Source organism: Sus scrofa, chromosome 13 (genome assembly GCF_054392235.1).
Source record: "Sus scrofa isolate SSC_HxYL_T2T_F1_AM1 chromosome 13, Sscrofa_HxYL_maternal_Yorkshire_Landrace_v2.0, whole genome shotgun sequence".
NCBI lineage: Eukaryota > Metazoa > Chordata > Mammalia > Artiodactyla > Suidae > Sus > Sus scrofa.
In genome coordinates, this window is record NC_139395.1 from 142,053,941 (window position 1) to 142,077,683 (window position 23,743).

The 23,743-nt window shown below is 37.7% G+C and overlaps 1 protein-coding gene across 18 annotated transcripts in view; it reads left to right on the forward strand.

Annotated features, from left to right (window-relative positions):
- The window catches only part of TP63 (tumor protein p63), a 230,946-nt gene that overhangs the window by 183,401 nt on the left and 23,802 nt on the right, over positions 1–23,743 (forward strand). For 9 of the 18 annotated variants that reach the window (XM_021070042.2, XM_021070044.2, XM_013982288.3 and 6 more), the window contains 6 exons: positions 13,756–13,942; positions 16,059–16,174; positions 17,478–17,587; positions 18,243–18,379; positions 20,348–20,430; positions 22,903–23,039. In XM_021070042.2, the coding sequence (XP_020925701.1) occupies positions 13,756–13,942; positions 16,059–16,174; positions 17,478–17,587; positions 18,243–18,379; positions 20,348–20,430; positions 22,903–23,039 (770 nt within the window). The remainder of the gene's footprint in view (positions 1–13,755; positions 13,943–16,058; positions 16,175–17,477; positions 17,588–18,242; positions 18,380–20,347; positions 20,431–22,902; positions 23,040–23,743) is intronic. The other 9 variants (XM_084990704.1, XM_084990709.1, XM_021070043.2 and 6 more) reach the window with 1 other exon arrangement.

Here is a 23,743-nt window from a genome sequence, read left to right on the forward strand (position 1 = left end):
TTGAGCAGCTCACTCCTCAGTATGCCAAACCTCGTCTCCTCCCTTCCAAAACAAAACAAAACTTAGGCAAAGCTTACTTTTGCATTTTGTCAGGGATATTGTATAGCAAGAAAGGGTTTAGTTCACGTGTTAGTTTTGAGGTACCTCTTTCCCATACAACTGTAGAAATACTTTGTGTGGATGTTCAAGACTGTGTAAGAGGAAATTTGGCTGAGCCCACCCCAAGATTTGGCTCTTACTTCTTGCTTGTAGGCTGTACTCCCTAGGAATAAACACTCTTGAATCTGCATATATATGCATAAGTACATACATTGATTCCTACTTTTCAGATATTTCTTATCAGGAATCAGAAAGATTATCAACACTTTGTTTTCTATATTCTTTTTTTTTCTTTTTTCTTTTTTTTTTTTTTGCTTTTTAGCGCCGCACTTGTGGCCTATGGAGGTTTCCAGGCTAGGGGTCCAATTGGAGCTACAGCTGTTGTCCTCTGCCCCAGCTGCAGCAATACCAGATCCCAGCCATGTCCCATAGCTCACCACAATGCCAGATCCTTGACCCAGTCAGCAAGGCTGCATCCTTATGGATCCTAGTTGGGTTCATTAACTGCTGAGCCATGGCAGCAACTTGTCCACATTCTTTTTAAAGAGTCACCTTGCCAGTGTGAACCTGCCAACTGGTGTCTGTACCATATTTGCCCAGATAGTAAAATAGTCAAAATAGAAGAAACATTATAGATCATATAACAGAGCTTACTCATTTTCCCTCTGCGGACAACTGGCTCAGGGTTGAGGGAGATCCCATGAGTTGCCCTAAATCCCTCAGTGAGTGAATGTTTGAAATCCATGACTTCTTTTGAGAGGTCATTTATTTCCATCACTAGAAGTAAATTATTTTCATTCACATGCGCTTTCTTTTCTTTTTTCTTCCCTGTCACGGTATGTCATTTTCTGATTTTACATTGAGATTTGCACAATTTGAAGAGCCACGAGTTGACATGCAGTGTTACCTAAATATGTACAAAGCTTAGTACCATCCGCTACTGACTTATCAGACCTAGGACCTGATGGACTAGAATTGGTTCTAAAAACAACTGGTGGGCATTTGATGTCATTCTGTTGTTCAAGATCTCATTGTAAGAATATGATTACAGATGAAGGAAGAAAAAAATCTCAATACCTAGACACATTTATTTACAGAACTGAAAGGGATGTAATATTGGGTCAAAAAGCAGTATGGAATATCCTTGTAATCACACAGGAAATTGGTGATCGTATTTTATAGTTTAGATGACCCCCGAGCTTTATACTGGCTAATCATATTGCGTTTATGTAAATTCACTCTGCTACCAACTACACCTGTTACCCTTTGGCCTCATACAGTGAGCACAGCCCGCATGGTGCATGGAGAAGAACATTGATGTGTGTGTCAAGAAGGACCTTACTCCTGAGTATTTTTGAGCAAGTGTCATTTCCTCTCTGGAATCAATTCCTCTTGGATTCCTCCTCTGTAACTGAAGTAGCTGAACCAAATGATCTCTAAGCTTTTCCTGATCTAACTTTCTAAGAAAAGCTTGACAACAGTATCTTATACTAAAAATGCCTTGAAACAGGTGACTCAGTAATAGAAGCATAGAACCAAGTCCTTGTTTTAAAATGTCAGTTTGGTTTTCTATGGAAACTCAGTCGTTAGAGTATGATGAAGTTGTAAAAATATTCAATTTCCAGAAGTAAGGAAATGTGAGCTTATCTCCATGTTGCCTGTTAAAAATCATTTTTTTCAGGGATGTTTTCTGACCCTCCTAAACTAAGTAAGCTCCATATTTTGCCATGCTTCACTCTGCCTTTTCTTCAGAACATATGTCACAATTTTAGGAATAATTGGAGTTCCCTGGTGGCTTAGTAGATTAAGGATCTGGTGTTGTCACTACTGTGGTTCTGGTTACTGTTGTGGCACAAGTTCAATCCTTGGCCCAGGAACTTTCCATGCCATAGGCATACCCAAAATAATAATAATTTATTTCATGTCAGTGCTTCCTTTAAACCAATCCCCTTAGGATAAGGAATACTGCATGTTCCCTGGAACCTGGGACAGAGCCTGGCATGAAGTGTGCTTAATCCATATTTGTTGAATTAATGAACAAACTTCACCTCTCTAAGCCTAAGTTTTATATCTGAAAATTAAGGGGAGACGGTTTGAACATGCTATAATGTTCCTTCTGGGTTCTAATATTTTATTTCTATATTCTGTCTTTTAAAATCATAAGTATGCAACAATTTTATTGGTTGATGCTGCCCAAGTGAAATTTATTTATGAAAAATTTTAATTAGGAAATATTTCAAACATACAGAGAACAGTAAATTTAGATACCAGAGTATCTGTCTATTAAAATGTTAAAAATGTTTCCATATTGCTTCAAATCTTTTCTTTAAATAAAATATGAAAGATAAAGATCTCCCTCCATTCTATTTCAATCCCTTTCTTCTTCCATCTGTTAAAATGAAGGACATATATCTATATGTAAGAACATTAATAAATCTTGAAAACATGGGAAGCAAAAATCATACACTAGAGATTAAGTTTTCATCAGTATAGTGTAAATTTTCATCAGTATGGTTTTCACATAATATTATATTACATGTACTTATGGATACATGCATGTATGTTTTAATACTGTATGGGAGCAGATAAACTAAATCCATTTAAAAAACAACAAATGAATATAGTAACTTGACATAGTTTAGAACTTAATGATTACTAGCAGATAAATATGAATAGTGTGATTCATTGTAAGTGGTTAATCTTCAAACTTTTCCAGACTTTTATTATTTGGCAACAACCATTTCCTGATCAGGTTGAAATAATAATGTTTCACAATGTTCCCAAAATTACTAAAGCTACATTAAGCACTTTACATGACAATTTTAGAAATGGGACGCTTCAGTAATAAACATAATACATGCCTTTTATGTTGGTCTTTGCAGTTGACAAAAGCTTTTCATATCCATGATTTTTTCCTCCATTCTAAGAGATGTATATTGCATATTGTATTTTTTTATATTTTATGTTTGAGGTATGAAGTAACCGCATGAAGACTCAGGGTATATATATATAAATAGAAGAGGCAGAATTTAAATCTTGTCTTTTCACCTCTGGTCCAGTAAATGTTGCTTCCCATTGTGTTGGTTAAAAGTCTTTTTCCAAAGCTCTTGGCTTTGAGAATTAACCCCTTTCTTCTTTCACAACACAACTGGCCTGTTAATTCCAGTGTTACCTTATAATGTTTTATTTTCTTTGTCCAGACCTAAAACTAATTATTTTTTCTTTTCTCTATCTACTGATGAGTCCATTGACTAAGCCGTGTCTCATTTCCCTCCTGAATATTGGGAGCCCTGGGTTAAAACTAACTCCTGTTCATTCTGCTTTGATTTTAGAAAAGAGATAAGAGAATTACATATTATTATTATTGCTTTTTAGGGCCACACCCATGACATATGGAGGTTCCCAGGCCAGGGGTCAGATCCAAGCCATGTCTGCGACCTGCACCACAGCTCACAGCAATGCCAGATCCTTAACCCACTGAGCGAGACCAGGGATTGAACCCTCATCCTCATGGTTCAGGTTCATTTCCTCTGTGCCACAATGGGAACTCTGAAATGATGTATTATTTTTGCAAGCATTTTTTTTGTTCTATTGAATAATAGTTCTTGGTCTATTTTGGTACTTCTGTCTGTATCTTTCATGATGAAAAATAGAAGACTGAGTTTTTGTAATTCCAAAACATTTCTTCCAGCTCTCCACCTTTTCCTTCATTTCTATTTACTGCTCTGGTTTAAGCCCTCCTCATTTCTTGCCTCAACAGGTCCTGATAGGTCTCCTTTCTTCCTACTTTGCCCCAATCTTGCTGCTATCAGTTTTTTGTTTTTTGTTTTTTTTTTTTTACTTAATACACAGAAACTGATTAGGTCTTTTCCCTGCTTTGCAATTCTCAGTGACTGCTCTGCCTGCTAGTAGAGTCCATCTGTTTCTTATGACATCCAAGACTCCTCTGAATCTGGGAGCTGCCTTCTTAGCTTAGCCTCCTTGCTTTCTGCTCTGTCTTGCCTCTTCCTCCCCACAGTCCATCTCTGTTTCAACCATATTATTATCTCTTTGCTTATACTCATGATGTTCTCTCTTCATAGGGAGCTTGCTCTCTGGCCTTGGCTCTTCCTTCCTCTTATCCTTGTGTGCAACCATTTAATTGATGAATAAATTGTCTATTTTAAGGTCTAGTTTAAATATCACTACCTTGAGGAAAACATTTGTATTTAATGGAATACATTTTATTTTTCTCTTTCTCTCTTACCTCCAACCAATTCATTAGCAGATCTGCTTCTCACCAACTTCCCTGCTGGTCTAAGTCACTCGTATTTTTTTAACTTGGATTATTTGCAGTAGCATCCTTGCTGGTCTCTCTGCCTCCATCTTTGATCCACAGAGTTTATTCTACATATAATAGCCAGAATCTTATTAAAAGGCAAATTAGATCATGTCACCTTCAAACATCAAGGAAAACTGAAGTTCTTAACTCTAGGCTGAAAACCTTACATGATCTAGGCCCCAACTTCTTTCTGATTTCTGATGGTACCCCAGATCTATAGCCTTTGTTTACTGTTCTCCAGTGACACTGGCCTTCATGACAGACGCCACTCACCCCGGGCCTTTGAACTTGCTGTCTCCAGTAATTAGAACATCATGTCCCTGTATGCATAGCTCCCTCCAATACTTCCTTCAGATCTTTCTTTAAATATCATCTTAACCAAAGTATTCCTCCGTGACAACTCTAGATAAAATTATATCCTCTCTTTGGAGTTCCCGTCGTGGCTCAGTGGTTAACGAATCCGACTAGGAATGATGAGGTTTCGGGTTTGATCCCTGGCCTTGCTCAGTGGGTTAAGGATCTGGCATTGCCCTGAGCTATGGTGTAGGTCGCAGACGTGGCTTGGATCCCGCATTGCTGTGGCTCTGGTGTAGGCCAGCAGCTACAGCTCCAATTTGACTGCTAGCCTGGGAATCTCCATATGCTGAGGGAGTGGCCCAAGAAATGGCAAAAAGACAAAAAATGGCATAACACTCCTTTTTAGGGTGTGGCCCTAAAAAGACAAAAAAAAAAAAAAAGTTAGGGAACTGAATTACTACAAAATGTCAAAAAGTCATGAAAGATGCAAATACTAGCTATGGCTTTAGTTTGCTACATTCATGGAAAACTACAAAAGCAAATTACGAGCCTATATTCTTTTTTTGGTTTTTTTTGCTTTTTAGGGCCATACTTGTGGCATATGGAGGTTCCCAGGCTAGAGGTTGAATCAGAGCTCCAGCTGCCAGCCTACACCACAGCCACAGCAACTCGAGATCCAAGCTGCATCTGCTACCTACCCCACAGCTCACGGCAACGCCAGATCCTTAACCCACTAAGCAAGGCCAGGGAACCAACCCACATCTGCATGGATACTACTCAGATTCATTACTGCTGAGCCACAACGGGAATTCCGGGGCCTATATTCTTAAAAATAAGCATAAAGGAACATAATTTTAATGAATTAAAAAAAGCGTAAGCATCAAAACAACTGAAAAAAAAATGTTTAAAAAGTTGCTTCAGGAGTTCCCGTCGTGGCGCAGTGGTTAACGAATCCGACTAGGAACCATGAGGTTGCGGGTTCGGTCCCTGCCCTTGCTCAGTGGGTTAACGATCCGGCGTTGCCGTGAGCTGTGGTGTAGGTTGCAGACGCGGCTCGGATCCCGCGTTGCTGTGGCTCTGGCGTAGGCCGGTGGCTACAGCTGCGATTCAACCCCTAGCCTGGGAACCTCCATATGCCGCGGGAGCGGCCCAAGAAATAGCAACAACAACAACAACAAAAGACAAAAATAAATAAATAAATAAATTAAAAAAAAAAAAAAAAGTTGCTTCAGTACAAAGCTATAAAATATAAGCACTATAAATTTTGAGAAGAAAATAATAAACCTAGAACAGCAGGCTCTGATGAAAAGATGACTGGATAAGGTAAAAAGGGAGCTAGATGAGATAAGGAAGGTCATTTGAAATGCAATAAAAGAATTTTAATTATTTGTAGTAGGATAGAACAGAATTAACTCGTGGTAGAGAAAACAAATTTGAGTAGATTTTTCAAAATGCAAACAAAAGAAAAAAAGTGTTAAAAATTAGTGTTTGAGTATACAAAATGTATGGTGGATAGAGATGGGTATCCAAAGGAATTAGAGCAGAAGGAACAAAAATACGAGTCAAAAAAAGAAAAGAAAAGAATTTATTGAATTGATTTCAAGCATGGAAGTTCAAAGAGCTCACCAACTTCCAAGTTACTTCAAGGAAAAAAAAAAAAAATACAACGTTAAGAAACGTTCTCACTTAAAAAAGCAATAATAACAACAACAAAATAAAGAAGGAAACAAAATCCTGCAAGGATCTAGGGAGAAATAAACAGCTTGCTTAATTTAAAGGAAGAAAATTCAAATTGACTTCAGACTTCAACAACACTAAAATATGTGTTGACTTAATTACCTACTTAATTACCCAGTTTCAAGAGCTTTGGTTATAACTAATTTATGTACTAAAAGTCTGTATATTGACATATGCGCTTCAGTGTTATTTTTAATGTTTTTATATTGGAGTAAAATTTATACTATATAAGAACATCATGTTTAAATAAATCATAGCATATCCCTTTTTAATGCTATAAATGCAGCCACTTAAAATTATATCTTTAATTACACATGCTCATGATATGTTAAATTTAAAAAAGGTACCACACTTTTTATGACATGGCCCCGTTTGTGTGTGTGTATATGTTTGAGAGAGAAAGTCAAAAATGTTAGGGGTATGTGTCTCTTGGGAGGAGGAATATATCATATATTTTCTTTTTTCCATTATTTCTATGTGTACATGTTATAACTATGAAAACAGCTTTGTAAAAAAAACATTGGGAAGAAATTTATATGTTTTTAATCCTCCGTAACTGCTGCTAATACTGACAACACTACAGGGAGAGAAACTTTATATTATCAAACATAAAATTTGGAATGTTTAATATCCACTCAAAAACATGGTGGAAATTCAGTGCAGTGGAGTTGCATCACTAAAGGAGTTCTTAGCTATGGTAGATTACTTTTTCCTGGTTTAAAATCAACTAAGTTCTTAATTTGATACCTGTAAATAGGAAAAACCTAGCTAGAGATAAATATAACCTTAGAACAGCAATGAAAAAAATCAGTTTAGAATGGTAAGAAATGTACAAAGTTCCAACTAAAAATGAAATCATGAAACAAACCAAAAGCCTAGAGAAAGAATTATTTTTCTGAAGAGTGTACATGTGGTACCTCGTATTATATTGCATACAAGGACTAATAGAACCACCTCCCGCCCCAATAGAAGTGTTTCATGTGTTCCTCGGTGTTAAAATTTAGATACATCAAAATGTCATCCATATAGCTAAAGGAGTGCTCAAAGTGAATATTATAGAATTAATTGCTTGTATTAGGAAAATATGAAAGTCTTAAATCAGTTATCTAAGATATCAATTTAAAGAAGAAAATAGTAAATTGAATTATATTTCAGTTCTTGTAAGACAAAAATAAAAAATTAGAAGTCATGTATATTGGAAAAGAAGAAGTAAAACTAGCTTTACTTTCAGTTGACATGGTTACGTAGAAAATTAGATCTACAGAAAACTAATAGAACTAATAAGTTTAGCAAGATCACAGGATGTATAGTCAATATACAAAAATCAACTAAGTTTTATGTATTAGAAAAAAACAATTAGAAATGTAAAATTCTAAAGTGTCATTTACAAAAATTAAGAAAATACTGAAGAAGCAGTCTAACAAATTTGTGCAAGATTTGCATACCAAAAACTATAAAATATTCATGAGAAATTAAAGATGTCCTAATTAAATGGAGGTATGTACTATATTCATGGATTAGAGGACAACGGTATTGCTAAGATACCAGCTCTCTTCAAGATGGCATATATTCAACACAATCTCATCCAAAATTCCACTAGGTATTTTTTTAGGAATTGATAGGTTTATAAAGATAATGTGGAAATTCAAAGGATCTAGAATAGCTAAAACAATTTTGAGAAAGAACAAGATTAGAGGACTTGTATTACCTGATTTTAAGACTAACTATAATGTTAGAGTAATTCTGGTGTATGAATGGATTAGTAGGGAAAAAATGACATTGTCCAGATAAAGATTTGAATGCATATGGTCAATTAATTTTCAAAAAAGTTGCCAAGGCATTTCAATAGGGGGAAAATATAATCTTTTCAACAAATGAGGCTGGATCAATTGCTTATAAATTAAAAAGAAAAGAAAGAGGAGGCAGAAGAGAAAGAAGAGATTGAAATTAGATATAGGACTAAATCAAGAGCTTGGACTATAAATCTTCTAAAGGAAAACATAGAAATCCCTCTAACATCAAGTTAGCCTAAAATTTCTTAGGACACAAAAAGCATGAGCCTTAAAGGCATAATATTGATAATTTCTTAAAATTAACTGTTTTGGAAAAACACGGAGAGTTGAGTAAAAAAGGCAAGTTGTAGCCTGGGAGAAAATACATTTTAAAAATTTATATCAGATAAGGGGCTTGTATCCAGAATACTTAAAAAACTCTTCCAACTCATATTATGAACATAAGCAACCTGTTTAAAAAATGAAAATGTAAAAAGTATAGAGCATTTTAATAGATATTTCAGACAAGAATAACAAATACATATATAAAATAATATAAAATTAATGTAAGTATATGTATATGTGTAACTTTTCATTGTATAAAATATAAATACAAATGAAGTATATATGTATATGCAAAGATACTCAACTACATTGAGCATCAGGGATATTCCTATTTAAATCGCAGTGAGATCCAGCATATACCTGCTAGAATGGCACTGAAATTGACAATGCCAAGAGTTGGCAGGGATTAGAAACTCTCATACATTGTTAGTGGTAATATAAAATGGCACAGCCTCTTTGTAAAACAGTTTAACAGTTTCTTATAAAGATAAGCACATATTTACCCTGCAATCACACTTCTGGGTTCTTGTCCAAAAAATGTAAACATATATCCTAAGATTTGTATATAAATGTTCATGGTACAGTTGTTCCTCCATATCCGTGGGAGATTGGTTCCAGGACCCCTCATGGATACCAAAATCTGCAGATGCTCAAGTAAATGTTAGGGTGTTTGCATTTAACCTACATTCATCCTTTTTTATACTTTAGATATTAGATTACTTATAACGCTTATAATCCAAGTTTTGCCTTTTTGGAACTTTCTGGAAATTCTTTTTCCCCATGTGTTGTAGATCCATATTTAGTTGAATCCGTGGATGTGGAACCCACAGATATGAAAGCCAGCTGTAGTTTTATTCATAGTAAATGCAACTGGAAATAATTCGTGACTTAGTAAATAATGAGATTCAACTAAATAATAAAATGGAATGCTGATATATGCAAAAACTTAGAATCATTATGCTAACTGAAGGAATCCAGGCACATGATTGTATTAGCCGTTTCTATAAAATTCTAGAAAGGCAGAAGTGCAATGAGAGAAAGCACGTACATGATTGCTAGAGAAGGAGCTGGGGAGAGGATTAAATGCAAAGAGGAAAAGGATAATTTTGATGAGGAGTAGGGGTTGGGAGAAGGCAGAGAAGGGGTAGAAAAATGGTGTATCTTACGCACAAGAGTGGTGACAATGGTATACCTTTGCCAAAAGTTATCAACATGTACACTTAAAAATTGGTATGTTTTATAATTAATTATACTTCAAAATTGATTAAAACAAAACAAAGCATATATACCACAAAGAAGAAATTGGTCTTTAGATTTACAGAATCTGAAGTCAATGTTTGGGAGCATTTTAGAGGCAAATTTTAGAACTCCCAGAATGAAAGAGGGACATTAAAAGAAGCCAGCTGTATTCCAATGTCAGACTCTGCTGATTTGAATCACCAGGGTATTTTATAATATTGGCATTAATAAAGAGTCCCATTTTTTTATGAGCTTGCATGGAAAATTGGTGAAGTTGATAGTAGCTATTTGGTGGGAGAAGTGGGTAATTCTAAGGAATTATGAGTACACTGTAGGCCAGGAGGACTGAATTTAGTGCTGGAAAAATAGTAAACATCATCACACAACCAGTGCACAAACAATGAAGGAAATAAGAGTAGCAGAAGCCTGGCTTTGTAAAGAAGCAACCACGCCAGACCATTTCAGCCCCTCTAATTACTGGTCTGGAAGTTTAACCAGAAGCAACAATTGGAATGTATCCTGGCCCTGGTCAGACAGACGTTTAGTCAGTAGTAAACCTTCATCACCAAAATTGGAAAATATGGTCAATAGTCCTAGACGCAGCCCTTATCTGGGGAGTGATACCTAAGTTGTCTTGGCCTAGTGTGGAAAAGTGAGCTTGAATTGCAGGTAATGAATGTGTGGTGTGTTTGAGGCATTAAGAGGTTTGCATGGGATGCTAGATATGTGTGTTTGGTAGGTATGGGGAGGGAATAAGAGAAAGATGGAGCCAGAACACAAAGGGCCTCAAGAAGCCATGCAAAAGAACAGGACTTCATTCAGAAATTCCCCAGAGCCCTATAGAAGTACTGACAGACAGCTGGTCCTAGACTCCAGGTCAGCTTCCTCCTAATCCAGGATTGTTTCATTTTAATCACTGCTGCTTCTCCCAGCAATGAAGTGAACAAACATTATGATACTGAGAAATAAAGAGGAACTGTTGATGGTAAGTAAATCAGTTTTGAGCTCCACTTTAATGTTATCGAAAATTTTTTTACCTCTCAAATTGATTCAGAAAATAGTCACACTGTTGGGAATTAGAAAAAACAAAAAAGTACAAAAATTTGCACAGCTGAGCCAAAAGAATGAAAGATGAGCAACCATAGTGACAGGACTGGGGACAATTCTTATACCCTGGTTGTTAACCAGCTTTTCTTTGTGACCTCAGGCGAGTCCTCTCTCTGCCTTTTTTCTTATCTATAAAATGGGGATAATAATCCTGACCCATTATCTGTTATCTGCCATTCTGAAATTCAAAGAACTCTGAAAAACAAAAGTCGCTTTGGTTTTGTTTTAATTTCATTTAAGCCACTGGCAAACCTGGCCTGAACATTGAGCCTTAAGAGTCATTTTCCCACTTGATGTGAATATTCATGCATTCTGAAGAAATATTCAGATTTGATTATGGGGTACTCCTGTAAATCCTGCTGGAGGTGTTTATAACATATACTGTATGAACTCTCCTCCCTTTCTAAAGTCTAAACAGTTCTGGATTCTGAAACATCTGGCCTGAGGAGTTTTAGATAAGATATTGTGTATCTGTAATACCTTCCTCTTAGGCTTCTGTTAAAGCTTAAATTTCTTACAGCAGAGCTCAGAAAATGGTGAAGTTATTATTGCATATCATGACTTAAATTCAGAAATGAGAGTCCCCACTCCCATCTCTGACAGTGAGTGAAGATTTAACACCTGATGATGCCTAAGATTATTCTTAGTACTTTTATATTTTAGTGTGTCAAGTGTGATTTATAGTGTATCAGTTATTGAAATGGAATGTTTCTCTTAACTGTCCTACTCTGAACATTTATCCTTCTTTTTTTGCAAGCTTTACATTCTTGGATGGGTGCCTTATTTGCCTCTAGGTGTTAGCTGACAAACTTATTTTGCAGTCATCTTTCCTAAGGTGCGTTTTATGAAACTCATGTTTAGATTATATAACTGCTAACTAAAATAAAAATGGATATGCTTATTTTCTGAGAGTTCTCGATAAAAGTGAGTCTGTAACAGTTTTTTAAGACAATGCCTTTGTTAAGTCGTCGGCTAAAAACACCTAGATTTCATTCAGTGCTTCCAAAGTAGAATTTTATTTTTGTGGTTGATTTTTTGGCATGCTTCGTATTTCTTCAAGCTATGTAAAGCCCTTTTGCTGTGTTTAATCCTTGACCTGTGGGAATGGAGAAATTATTATGCAATACAGGTCTAGTATTGGGAAATTTTTAACTGAAAATTTCATATACTGAAATGCCTGGGAGAAAAAGAAAGATTATTTAAATAAGTATTATATTTCAAAAGAGATAAAGCAATTATTTTAAGTGTACTTTTCAGTGGGTCACTTGCTTCTGTCCAGAGTTGGGTTGGAACATAGCAAAAATGAATCCCTTTGCCATTTTGGCTCTTGCTCCGTGCTGTCTTTTCCTTGGAAGGACGTTGCCACCAATTTAGGATTGGAACCTATGCGTGTGTGTTTACCTTTGTTTGCTAAGTGTTACTAGGTGCCCTGCTCTTAGCCAGCAGTTCCCCGGCCTGGGTGGTTTCACTAAACATTAAAATGAGGAGGAATGCAGTGATGAGGAATTGACTCAGAGAACAGGGGCAAAAAGGTTTAAGATAGTATAAGGATTAGAGTGGAGACTTTCTATTCTGGTTCAGAGATGAGAAGTAACACAGGATAGGACTTTTTTTTTTTTTTTAATTTATTCTAGGTCTCATGCTTTCTCCACCCTGTTTTGTCAATTTTGAAACCACCCACCCAGCCAGCCAACCACTGAACAACGCCTTCCTGCAAAAGCAAGCATGAGAGGGAAAAGTTTCAATAGCTTGTGAATTTCAGTCGCTTTGCATCTTTATCCTTTTGCTAACATGATTTCCTGTGTTACAGTAGAGCAGTCCTTCTTTCATAAGAGCAAAGGATCAAATGGCCCCTTCTGATGTCTCATTGCCTCATTCTTTTAAGCTATGACATTAGAGGATAAAGGTAGTTGTTTGAGGGAACTTTTGCTTTGCAGTTTTCTAGTTGGTTGACCTCACATAAAATCTCTTTACTCTTGGCCAGATATTCCATCTTAAAAAAAAAAAAAAAATTCCATAAACCCTATTCTTTGAGTCTTTCTAGTATTATAAGGGTAGGATTAATTATAATCTATCTACTCTCACTCAGTACAGGAGAATACTATTTTTCCATTTCATTTCTGATACTCTGTAAAGCTGTTCATAGCATTAATTATTGAGATCTTTCTGAGAATCATTTTTTTCGTCCTAAAGATAACGATGTAATAACATTACAGGAAATAATGATGTAAATGTATTTTGATAAAAAAATAGTTTGAGAGTTCCCACTGTGGCTCAGTAGATTAAGAACCCGACTAGTATCCATGAAGATGCGGGTTCAATTCCTGGTCTCTCTCAGTGGGTTAAGGATCCAGTGTTACTGTGAGCTGTGATATGGGTCACACTTGTGGCTTGGATTCCGCATTGCTGTGGTATAGGTCACACTTGTGGCTTGAATCCCGCATTCCTGTGGTATAGGTCACACTTGCGGCTTGGATTCCATGTTGCTGTGGCTGTAGTGTAGGCTGACAGCTGCAGCTCTGTTTGACCCTTAGCCTGGGAACTTCCATATGCATAGGTATGACCCTAAAAAAAATTAATAAATTAATAAAAGCTAAAACAGTTCATAAGTATAGAATTGCAATTGAAGTAGAAAAATTATTAATTTGATTAATGAATATAACTCCTTCTAATAAGATTTCTAGATGTCATGAATATAGTAGCCAATTGGTAAACATGCAGCTATAAAGGTACATGCTTACAGAAAGTGGATGTATTTCTCTGGTTCTGATTTTGAGTATAATGGTATCTCCTGTTGCTTCTCTCCTTCCCTTCACCACTGGCCTTATCTCTAAGCAGTATTCCACTGAACTGAAGAAACTGTATTGCCAGATTGCCAAGACATGCCCCATCCAGATCAAAGTGATGACCCCACCTCCACAGGGCGCTGTCATCCGTGCCATGCCTGTCTACAAGAAGGCTGAGCATGTCACTGAAGTGGTGAAACGGTGCCCCAACCACGAGCTGAGCCGTGAATTCAATGAGGGTAAGGAGAAAGGGGATCTGTGGCTGTTCAGCCATCTGTCTTGCAGTAGAGCTCCTGTGAAAATTTTGTTGGGGCCCCAACTGCCTGGTCCCAACCTCTGCAATCTGATGGCAGCTCAATCTGCCTGTTTCTGGTCAACAAGAGTGACTGAGAATAATGATGAATAAATGGATGACTTTCACAGTGATTGAATTGGTTATTTTAATATTGATAATTGCTCTATGACCTAGACTTGTCTCTCTACTCCCCACTGCTTCCTTCCTTCTTCTTCTTCTTCTTTTTTTTTTTTAAATAAGAGGGCGTAAGAACAAGGTGGCATCTCATCTGTTCCGCTCAGGCTAGGGTGTCCTTCAGCTTCAGTGACCCTCCCAGGGTGATTGTCAAGGCTAAACCAACTGGAATCTGAAGGGGTAAAAGGAAGGAACATAAAATGGGAGAAATATTTTTTTACAAAAAAAGAAGAGGAAAGTGGGAAATAAAAAGAAATGAAAAATAATTGATAAGAGGAGTAAATAGACGATCTAGAACATACAGTCCAGCTCTAGACAGTAAAGTGAAGGACTGGGAGTCGGAGAGCAGGTATCTTGAGGACACTTTAAATACAGTATCCATGGATAATTCAGGCCCCAGGTTCTGAGCCTCAGATCCAGTAATAGTTTTACAGAAGAGGTCATGATTTCCAGGGGTTCCCTTATATCTGATATTCTAAAGTTCAATGAAGGGAGGCTACATTGAGAACACGGAAAAGTGGAGTAGAAGAAGAGGAGAAAGCATAAGTAGTCATCAGAGAGAGAAGAGGGTTGGGATTTAGGATAATTTTATAGAAATTATATGAAAATAGAAAGATTGGTAGGCGGCCAGAATGTGTGAATGTAGAGAATATAATAGATGGTAGAGAAAAAGTAAAGGAGAAAGAGAGTGGATAGAAATTTAGAAAGAGAAAGTTAAAATCCTCCCATCTAACACAACTGTTTTTTACACATTAATTTCTAGTCCTTGTCTACATGACCTCGTTATCCATACCTTTGCATCTTGCTTTTCATTTAACAGTATGCTCTAAAGATTATTCCTTATAGCTAGCATTCTATAGGTTTCCATAACTGCCCTTAATCCATCAAGGAGATATACCACTTTTTGATGTTGTTGTTGTTATCTTATTGTTTGACCTAGTAGTTGTTTTTAGTTTTGTCATAATAGATGATGCTTCAGAAAGAAGAGAGCATCTTGATATACTTAACTTTTTACTTTTACTGTATATCAGTTGTTTTTGTTACATGGGAGTAGGTGGCCAAAGTTTAAAACACCTTTGTGTGTGGTGTGTGTGTGTGTGTGTGTGTGTGTAGAACTGAATCATTTTGCTGTGCAGTAGAAATTAACACAGCATGTAAATCAACTGTATCCTTCATTTTTTTTTAAGTTTAAAAAACAAACAAACAAAAAAAACCTTTATGGCTTTAATGCTCCACTTCTTTCTCTTCAATTTTCACCAAGTATCACATTTTGTGAAACTTTGCCTGTTCTCTGTTTAAAACTTGCTTCCCTTTTCTTATCCTCTATCCTGGAGGTCTTCCAGCACAACAAAAGCAGTAAATTTCACATCTTTATGACCAAAGCAAGGTCTAAAGTTAGAGACTTCATGCTGGAGAAAAAAATAGCAAAGTGAAAGGTATATATCCTTGCCATCTGTAGCATCTTATTTAGTATTTTTAATGATCAATTTGGGGGCAGTATTTTCTCTCCAGATAATATTTTTTAATTAACTCACTTTTTTTGTCTTCCATTTTCTGGAGAGGCCAGGAAAATTCCCTGCATGGATCAGGTCAGAGATGTAGGCCTAGAGTTCTTTACAACTTGATTTGTTTCCCTTGGACACCAGAACCATGAGACTGTTCCTTTAAATAGAGGTGAACATTCCTGTCCTTTCTGTGACTATCAAGTTTGTGATACCTTCATATATTAGATCTCTGGCAACAGGATCCTTTTCCTTTTCAAATACATATATATCCTCCATTGCATGAACCATTTCTTTGGCCACCAGCATTCCGTCCATGCAGTTTCATTTGGTTTTCTTTGTTTTGAGAGTGAAAAACTTTTTTTTTCTTTCTCTGTTCCGCAGGACAGATTGCCCCTCCTAGTCATTTGATTCGAGTAGAAGGGAACAGCCATGCCCAGTACGTGGAAGACCCCATCACAGGAAGACAGAGCGTGCTGGTACCTTACGAGCCACCTCAGGTAAACAGATAAGAGCTGGGCTGACCTGAGAGATTCTTAGTTTTGGCGATGGGGGTGTTTCAAGCATCTAATTTTGTCTTAGTTCCTGTCCTAAAAGAGGTATGCATTTTGGGGATTTCTTCTCTCCCTCTTTTCCACAGGCCACTGCTCTCTCTTCAGAACTCCTAAATGTGTACTAAATTTATACTTGGTAACGTGCCTCTGTGTCCATGTTCCCATCTTAGAGGCAGATAATTGAAACTACAGTTCAGTTAATACATGGCGTTACTATCCAGAGATTTTAACTGGCAATTCAGTGGGTAGTGGATATGCACCAGTACTGGATGCAAATATTTTGACTCTAGCCTGAAAATGGGAGACACTAAAAGGGATCTCTTAGCTGAAGTTTGAATGAACAAACTTGGAAGATGAGAGGAACAGAGTGGTGCAGCAGAAAGACCATGGGAGTAGTGAGATCAGAGTCTCTTCGTTGATGATTTGCTCTGTGGACCTTTCGTTTCTTCCATCTCTGGGCTTCAGGTTGCCACACCCATAAATCCATTTTCTGGACTAGATGGTTTAATTTGGAGGACCCTTTAAGCTCCAGAGTGTTCTTTATAGAAGTGTGTCTTCACATGTATATCGTACTGTTTTATCCTCATCGGGAAAATATTCCCTAGAACAGTGCTACTATAGTTGGTAATTTTTTTCATCTCCCCCTTTTCATATATGTGATGAACACTATTCGAATTAAGTGATATGGATCAGCTTGTAAATGAATAGAGTCAAAGATCCTCATTTATTTATTTATTTATTTTAAAGACAGTTTTTTTGTTTTGGGGGAGGTTTTTTTTTTTTTTTTTTTTTTTTTTTTGGTCTTTTTAGGGCCACACCACAGCGTATGGAAGTTCCCAGGGCCAGGGGTTGAATTGCGAATTGCCAGAGCTGCATCCGTGACCTATGCTACAGCTTGCAGCAATGCTGTATCCTTAACCCACTGAGCGAGGCCAGGGATCAAACCGGCATCCTCATGGATACTAGTCGTTTTCTTAACCTACTGAACCACAATGGGAACTCCAAAGACCTTTATTTTTAAAAAGCCTACTTTACCTTATGGAGGGTACAAAGTTGCAGACATTAGCTTTAAGCTTCCCAAGACTGGGGCAAAGAAGAATAATCTATCTTGGGCTCTAGATCTTATCTTCTTGGAAGAAAGCATATCACTTCCTCAGAGGCAGAGTTGTTTAAATAGTGAAAGCAACTAAGAAGGAAGAATGTCAATTGAAACAATTGTTAACAGAGATCTTTTCCCCCCTGTGTTCAGGTTGGCACTGAATTCACGACAGTCTTGTACAATTTCATGTGTAACAGCAGTTGTGTTGGAGGAATGAACCGCCGTCCAATTTTAATCATTGTTACTCTGGAAACCAGAGAGTAAGTGGCATGTACAGAATCATCATTCTGTAGAAAATCTGGGCAGAGGGCACAGTGAAATTGAGTTTGCTTTATCATTACCTTTGCATGTACAGCAGAGCGTTACCCTTGATTTTGTCCTTTGTGCTTTAAATCCTCGCTGCAAACACATCAAAGATCTAAGAAAGTGGAGACAGAACAGGGTGGGTAAAGGTAGAAGAGAAAAAAAAAGACGGAAAAGTGTTCTAGTCACTTCATACCTGAATTCTTGACATTTGGAATAGTTTCTGATTAGACAGTGTTTGTTTTCATGTGGCCCCAAGGCATTTAACAGTTTCTTTGAGTAAGTCTGAGCTGCCTAAGGGGATTTTATCTGGAGACATCCATGGGCTTAACTCAAGTTTCCTTCAAAATATGTAGCTAAATACAGCTGTTCAGCTAAAGGCTTGGAGGTTCTTTGCAGAACAAATGGATGCTATTTACTAATATTGCTCATGCCATGTAAGCACTTTTGTCTTCTGCCAAGTGCCCCCGGGCCCATCCTCAAAGCAGCCACAACTGAGCTGGTGGTGGTTTACTGGTGATGGCCTGCAGGGGAAGGCATGGAAAGGGAAGAATTCCAGGGGACTGGAGTCTTGTCCATTAACCCTTTCTTCTCCTCTTCTCCAATACCTAGTGGGCAAGTCCTGGGCCGACGCTGCTTTGAGGCCCGGATCTGTGCTTGCCCAGGGAGAGACAGGAAGGCAGATGAAGACAGCATCAGGAAGCAGCAAGTCTCGGACAGCACAAAGAACGGTGATGGTACGAAGCGCCGTAAGTAGCTGTAGTGGCCAAAAGGGATTAGGGTTAAGTCTTCTCCAGATCTGGGGGCTGGGGAGTGAAGAAGCTGCAGAATAAGACCTAAGGGCTTTAGAGGCAGGTATGACCTGAGGCCCCAGAACCGGTGAGAGCAGCTATTGCGGGAATGGACGCCAGGTGTGCACTGGAGCTTTTCAAAAGCAAACATCATAGTGAGGGTTTCTTAATGTAGCAGTCCTCAAAATATAACTCCCAAAGCAATTTTGTCAGTATCGTCTGGAAACTGGGTAGAAATGCAAATTCTTTGTTCCCAGATTGCTGAATCTGAAATTCTGAGTGTGAGGCCCAGGAATCTACCTCCAGGTGATTCTGTCGCCAACTAGTTTTGAGAACTGGTATCTCAGTCTATTGGTTTCCATTTATCTTTTGGTTATTGAGCATAAGGACTGAAAATACCACCTGCCTGCCTGACTGCCTGCCTGCCTTATGAGTCTGGGGGAATAGTGAGATTTAAGAATGCGTTTCATAAAGCACAGTCTGAGGAATAGTCATTGAATCTTGATGTTTAGGACCCTCTTAGGAGCCTTAGTTACATCATTTACAGTGACGCTAATGATTGAGGTCAGTTGTTTTAAAGCTTGATTTTTTAAGGAGTAAAAGCTTTTTTTATTTTAATGAGCTATTTCAAGGAATGTAAAATAGATGAAAGCATATCTGCTGTCGTTGAAGGGGTAGAAGTGGGGGTGAGGGGCTGGGAGTGGAGTGTGTTTCATGTTCCACTCACACCACCCCTGGTCCCAGAGCCTTGTTCTTCAGGTAACAGAGTTTGAAACCATTGTTTCTAGAAGGTGGCTTGCATAAGCCTGACATTACCACAGCAAGTATTTTAAAGTAACATCCTAGTGTTACCTTTTTCATGATATAACTATGGGTTATGTCATGAAAACTGTTTTAATCTTATTACTGATTGGTATGCAGAAGAAATAAAAACCGTATTGCATTTTATAGAACGACAGTATTATAACAGCTAGCCTCCTGTTTTGTGTGATTTGCTTTTATAGTTAATCTCCTTTTCTCCCTGATTATTCCTCAAAAAAATCGTGTGTGTGTGTGTATATATATAAAATATACGTATATAATTTAGATTATATATACAATATATATAGTGTACACAATATCTATATATATATGTAAAATTTAGATTATAGATACAATATAAATAGTATACATAATATCAATAATTATACCTCCACCCCAGTTTTACTCCTGAGTCTGTCTGGTGACCTAGTTCCATATGCTTCCCTGAGCACCTCAGTTTCCTGCAAATCAGTAACTATCAGTAAGAACAGTTATCCAAACTCTGGTAGAAGGATCATCTCTGTACCCGTGATCCTGGGTATAGTTTCTAGATTGGAAAACTTAGAGACTTATGAGATTACTTCACTTGTTTTATCAAACAGAAAACTGAGGTCCTAGAAAGAGGGACTGCTTGTCAAAAGTTATATATGTATTAACATGGGAAGGGTGAACTCACATGGCTGAAGGCATTGGCAGAACATGCCTTTGCCTCCTTGTAAGATATTTATCTTCCATCTGAAAAATAAAACACAAAACCTATTTATCAAATCAACTATAATAGAAAAAATAAAAATCTTAAAAAAATGTATATTTGTTTTCCCTTGTGCTCTTCACAGACACACGCCTGTAATATACAAGGGTTCCTGCAGCACTGCTTAAGCCCAAGGCCATTTCCCAGCTCTCCCTCAATTTTTCTTTCACTTGTTTAGCCTCACCTTCCTTTGTCCCCTACCTCATTATTTCTAAGTTTACACTTAATGTAAAAGTAATCATCACCGATTGAATGGATGCTTAGATCTAGAAATTCTTATCTTGTAAGTGTTGCTGGCACAACTGTCTGTTTAATAAATGTTTTACTGCCTCAGAAATGTTCCCAGGATGAAACTTGCATTTTTCCTCCACCAGCTTTTCGTCAGAACACACATGGCATCCAGATGACATCCATCAAGAAGCGAAGATCCCCAGATGATGAACTGTTATACTTACCAGTGAGTCCCCCCTTGCATATTCATGATGGCTTCATTTTCATCCCCTTTGAATGAGCTTTTACTCTGTGGTCTTCTTTTGATTATCTGTAACCATGAGAAAAGGGTGGTGGAGGCTAGTGAGATAAAGCAGATAATCTATGTCTTGAAAAATTAGAAAATTATTTTTTTCCCTCTCCGGTGCTGGTACATATTTATAGTGTGGCCTATTCTTCTTACTACTCACCTAATCAAAGCTATCCTCCTAATAGAATTTTTCATTTCTCTTCTTCCTGCCTTTTCTTTTTATCTAAGTGGACGTACCCACAGCATATGGAAGTTCCTGAGCCATGGATCTTACCCACGCCTCTGCAATGACTTGAGCCATTGAGGTCGGATTTTTAACCCACTGAGCCACAACAGGAATTCCATTAATGGAATTTTTCTTATGAAATAATATCAAATAAATTTGTACTTCATTATTTAAGAGTGATAAGATGACCCTAAACCACATAGTCATACAAATTTAGCACTAAAATTTTGTCAGAAGGCATTCACAAAGTAGATAACACAATAATTACAGAGAATTGGCTATGGTTTCTTTTAGAGAGTGCTATGAAGAAAGACAAGCTATGTAGAATCCTCAACTATGTGTGAATGGCCAGAGACTTGACCTAGTTACTGTGTAAGAGCATCGCTCACTCCTTCAAGGAAGATAAGGTCCTCTCAAGGTCATTAAGGAGCCCTTTTTTAGACTATGGTTGAAATTCATTGAATTCTTATTACCTTAGGCCATCACCATCTAGAGTGGCAGCAACGTTTTGGTAACCAATATAGCCCTTGAGAAACTGGACACAGATAAGCAAGGCAGGGAGATCTGACTGGGATTGAAACAAAGCAACAGGTTTGTGTGTGCCATGACTGCTGCCCTTCCTCCTTTGGCCTTGAAGGTCAGGTCAGGGAATTAGACTGCCTGCTGGTAGAACAGTCAGACAGTGAGTTAGCTGAGATGCTCAGGGTCTTGTTTTTCAGGCTACATATAGAAACTGATGTGAGAAGTCTGAGTGAAACATTTTGCTGCTATGCTAGATATTCCAAAGGACCTAATGTTTTTAGTTCATGAGCTAGGAACCACTTGAAGCTTGTTTTTTTTTTTTTTAAGTAAAATTTTAGTTTATATTAATGAAGGAGGTACGCTTTAATTAGTTACATCTTATATTTAGTGAAGAATTAGCCAAACTGAAGTGTGTGAAGAAAAAAAAAAAAGCTCTTAATTTAACATGAATTTGGTTGGTATTTGTTGAGTGGCAGAAGTGCTAGACGCTGAGCATTTAGAGATCAGTAGGATACAATTCTGACCTTCCAAGAGCTTACCTTCCAGTGAGGAGACAAACAGGTATAATACAAAGAAATAAATGCTTCAGCAGAGCTAGACCTGACACTGTGGGAGCACATAGAAAGGACGGAAGACTCAGCCTAAAAGATGGAGGTCAGGAAAAGCTTCTCAGAAAACATGATCCCAGAGCAGGGATGAGCAGGAGTTAGCCCAACAAAAGGTAGAGAAAATCTTTCCATTTTTGAATTTTGACAAACTCTGCCTCTCATCCTCAGGGAGGGGATAGGGCTGAGGAATATGAAGTGCTAGGGTGCTCAGCATGAACAGATATTCAGTCTTGGACCAGACAAGTGTCCTTTGTTCTTGACCTGCCTCTCACTAGTCCTAGTTCTGCTCAGACTTTTTAAAGCTTTTAAGAGACCCTCTTAAAGAAGGAAGTATCTTTTACTCTCACTGAAAACAGGTGTCCTTCCGGAAAGGTTACAATTAATTCTAGTTATTTGTGCTAGCTATGCTTTATAAAGTGTTGTGAACACTGTGCTAGCAAATACTGAGTTGCTGTTCCTGGAGGAAATACAGGATTAGGTTCCTGGGAGCCTCTGGTCACATTTTTAGCAACCGATCAATGTATTTCTTTGTTTCATCTGTTTTTCTTATTTAATATATACTGTTGATTCATTGTCAGTGAACTCACAGACCATAGCACTATAGCTCATGGCTGACTTAAGCCGATCTAAAACGTATTTTCTCCACAAGGTACATCACAGCCTTCTGGTACTTGGGATCCACTAGATAGCACTTCATCTGCCCTTGGGAACCATTTTAAACAGAAAAAAAGTACAGAAAAAGTGAAAGATGTGGCCCTCACTAGACTACAAGAATGACACTTGTTTCTAGCATGAGCACTGAAACTAGAAGGCAGAATATCACCTCTTCCCTCTCAGCTGGGAGCATTCATACTCCACTTTTCATCACTCCGCACAGGTCTGGGAGTCTGGGAATGACTGCAAAACTTGCTGGTCTTGATAGTCCTGTTACAAGGAAATGTGAACAAGTAGGCAGATTCGTCCATGCAGAATCCACAAATAATGAGGACTGACTGTACTTAATATTTCTACAGCTCTTCATCTTTTCTTCCCTTTCCTTCTGCTCTTTTATAGGTGAGGGGCCGTGAGACTTACGAAATGCTGCTGAAGATCAAAGAATCCCTGGAACTCATGCAGTACCTTCCTCAACACACGATTGAAACCTACAGGCAGCAGCAGCAACAACAGCACCAACATTTACTTCAGAAACAGTGAGTGTGTCCATGTGTAGTCTTAAGAAATGCAGGGTGACTGTTTATTTGGGCCAGCAATAGAGTGATTGGTGGGTGCTGCAGAAGATCAACTTGTGTAACAGCAGGTCAGCGTAGGTTCAGATGAGCTGGTGTGGGGCACTTTTTTCAGCTTTAGCAATCTTCAGTGGTTCTTATAACCTTACTTTTGGAACATTCCACCTATATCCTGAAATTAAATCCAAACCATTTCAAGTGAGTTACAGAAAGACCCACAGGAACAGATTAATTCTCTTCACTATACCCCTGATCCAGACACATCTATCAGTAGTAGAATTCTGAGTATATATTTGATTCTAGCAATAATGTGTCTATTTAAAAATGTACTCTCCCCTTGTCCCAGTAGAATATCCTCTGCCTCTCCTGGGATGCACACATTCCACTTTTGATAGTTTAGGGATAGCACATAGGTTTTACTATAAGTGAATTCTTTAAGTGCTGTGTTGAGTAGGACTCCGAGTCGTGGTGCATGCTTGTCGGAAAACATCTGTATGCGGAAGGGCAAAATGGCATAATATTGCTATGTCTTAACATGGCAAGGTTCTAGGTCTTCTTCCAGCCATGCATGTTTATGCAAATGATTCTAGATGTTACAACCATATTAGAATATACGTACAACCTATTTTGTATTCATTTTAACCTTGATTCTTGGATCTTTGATGATG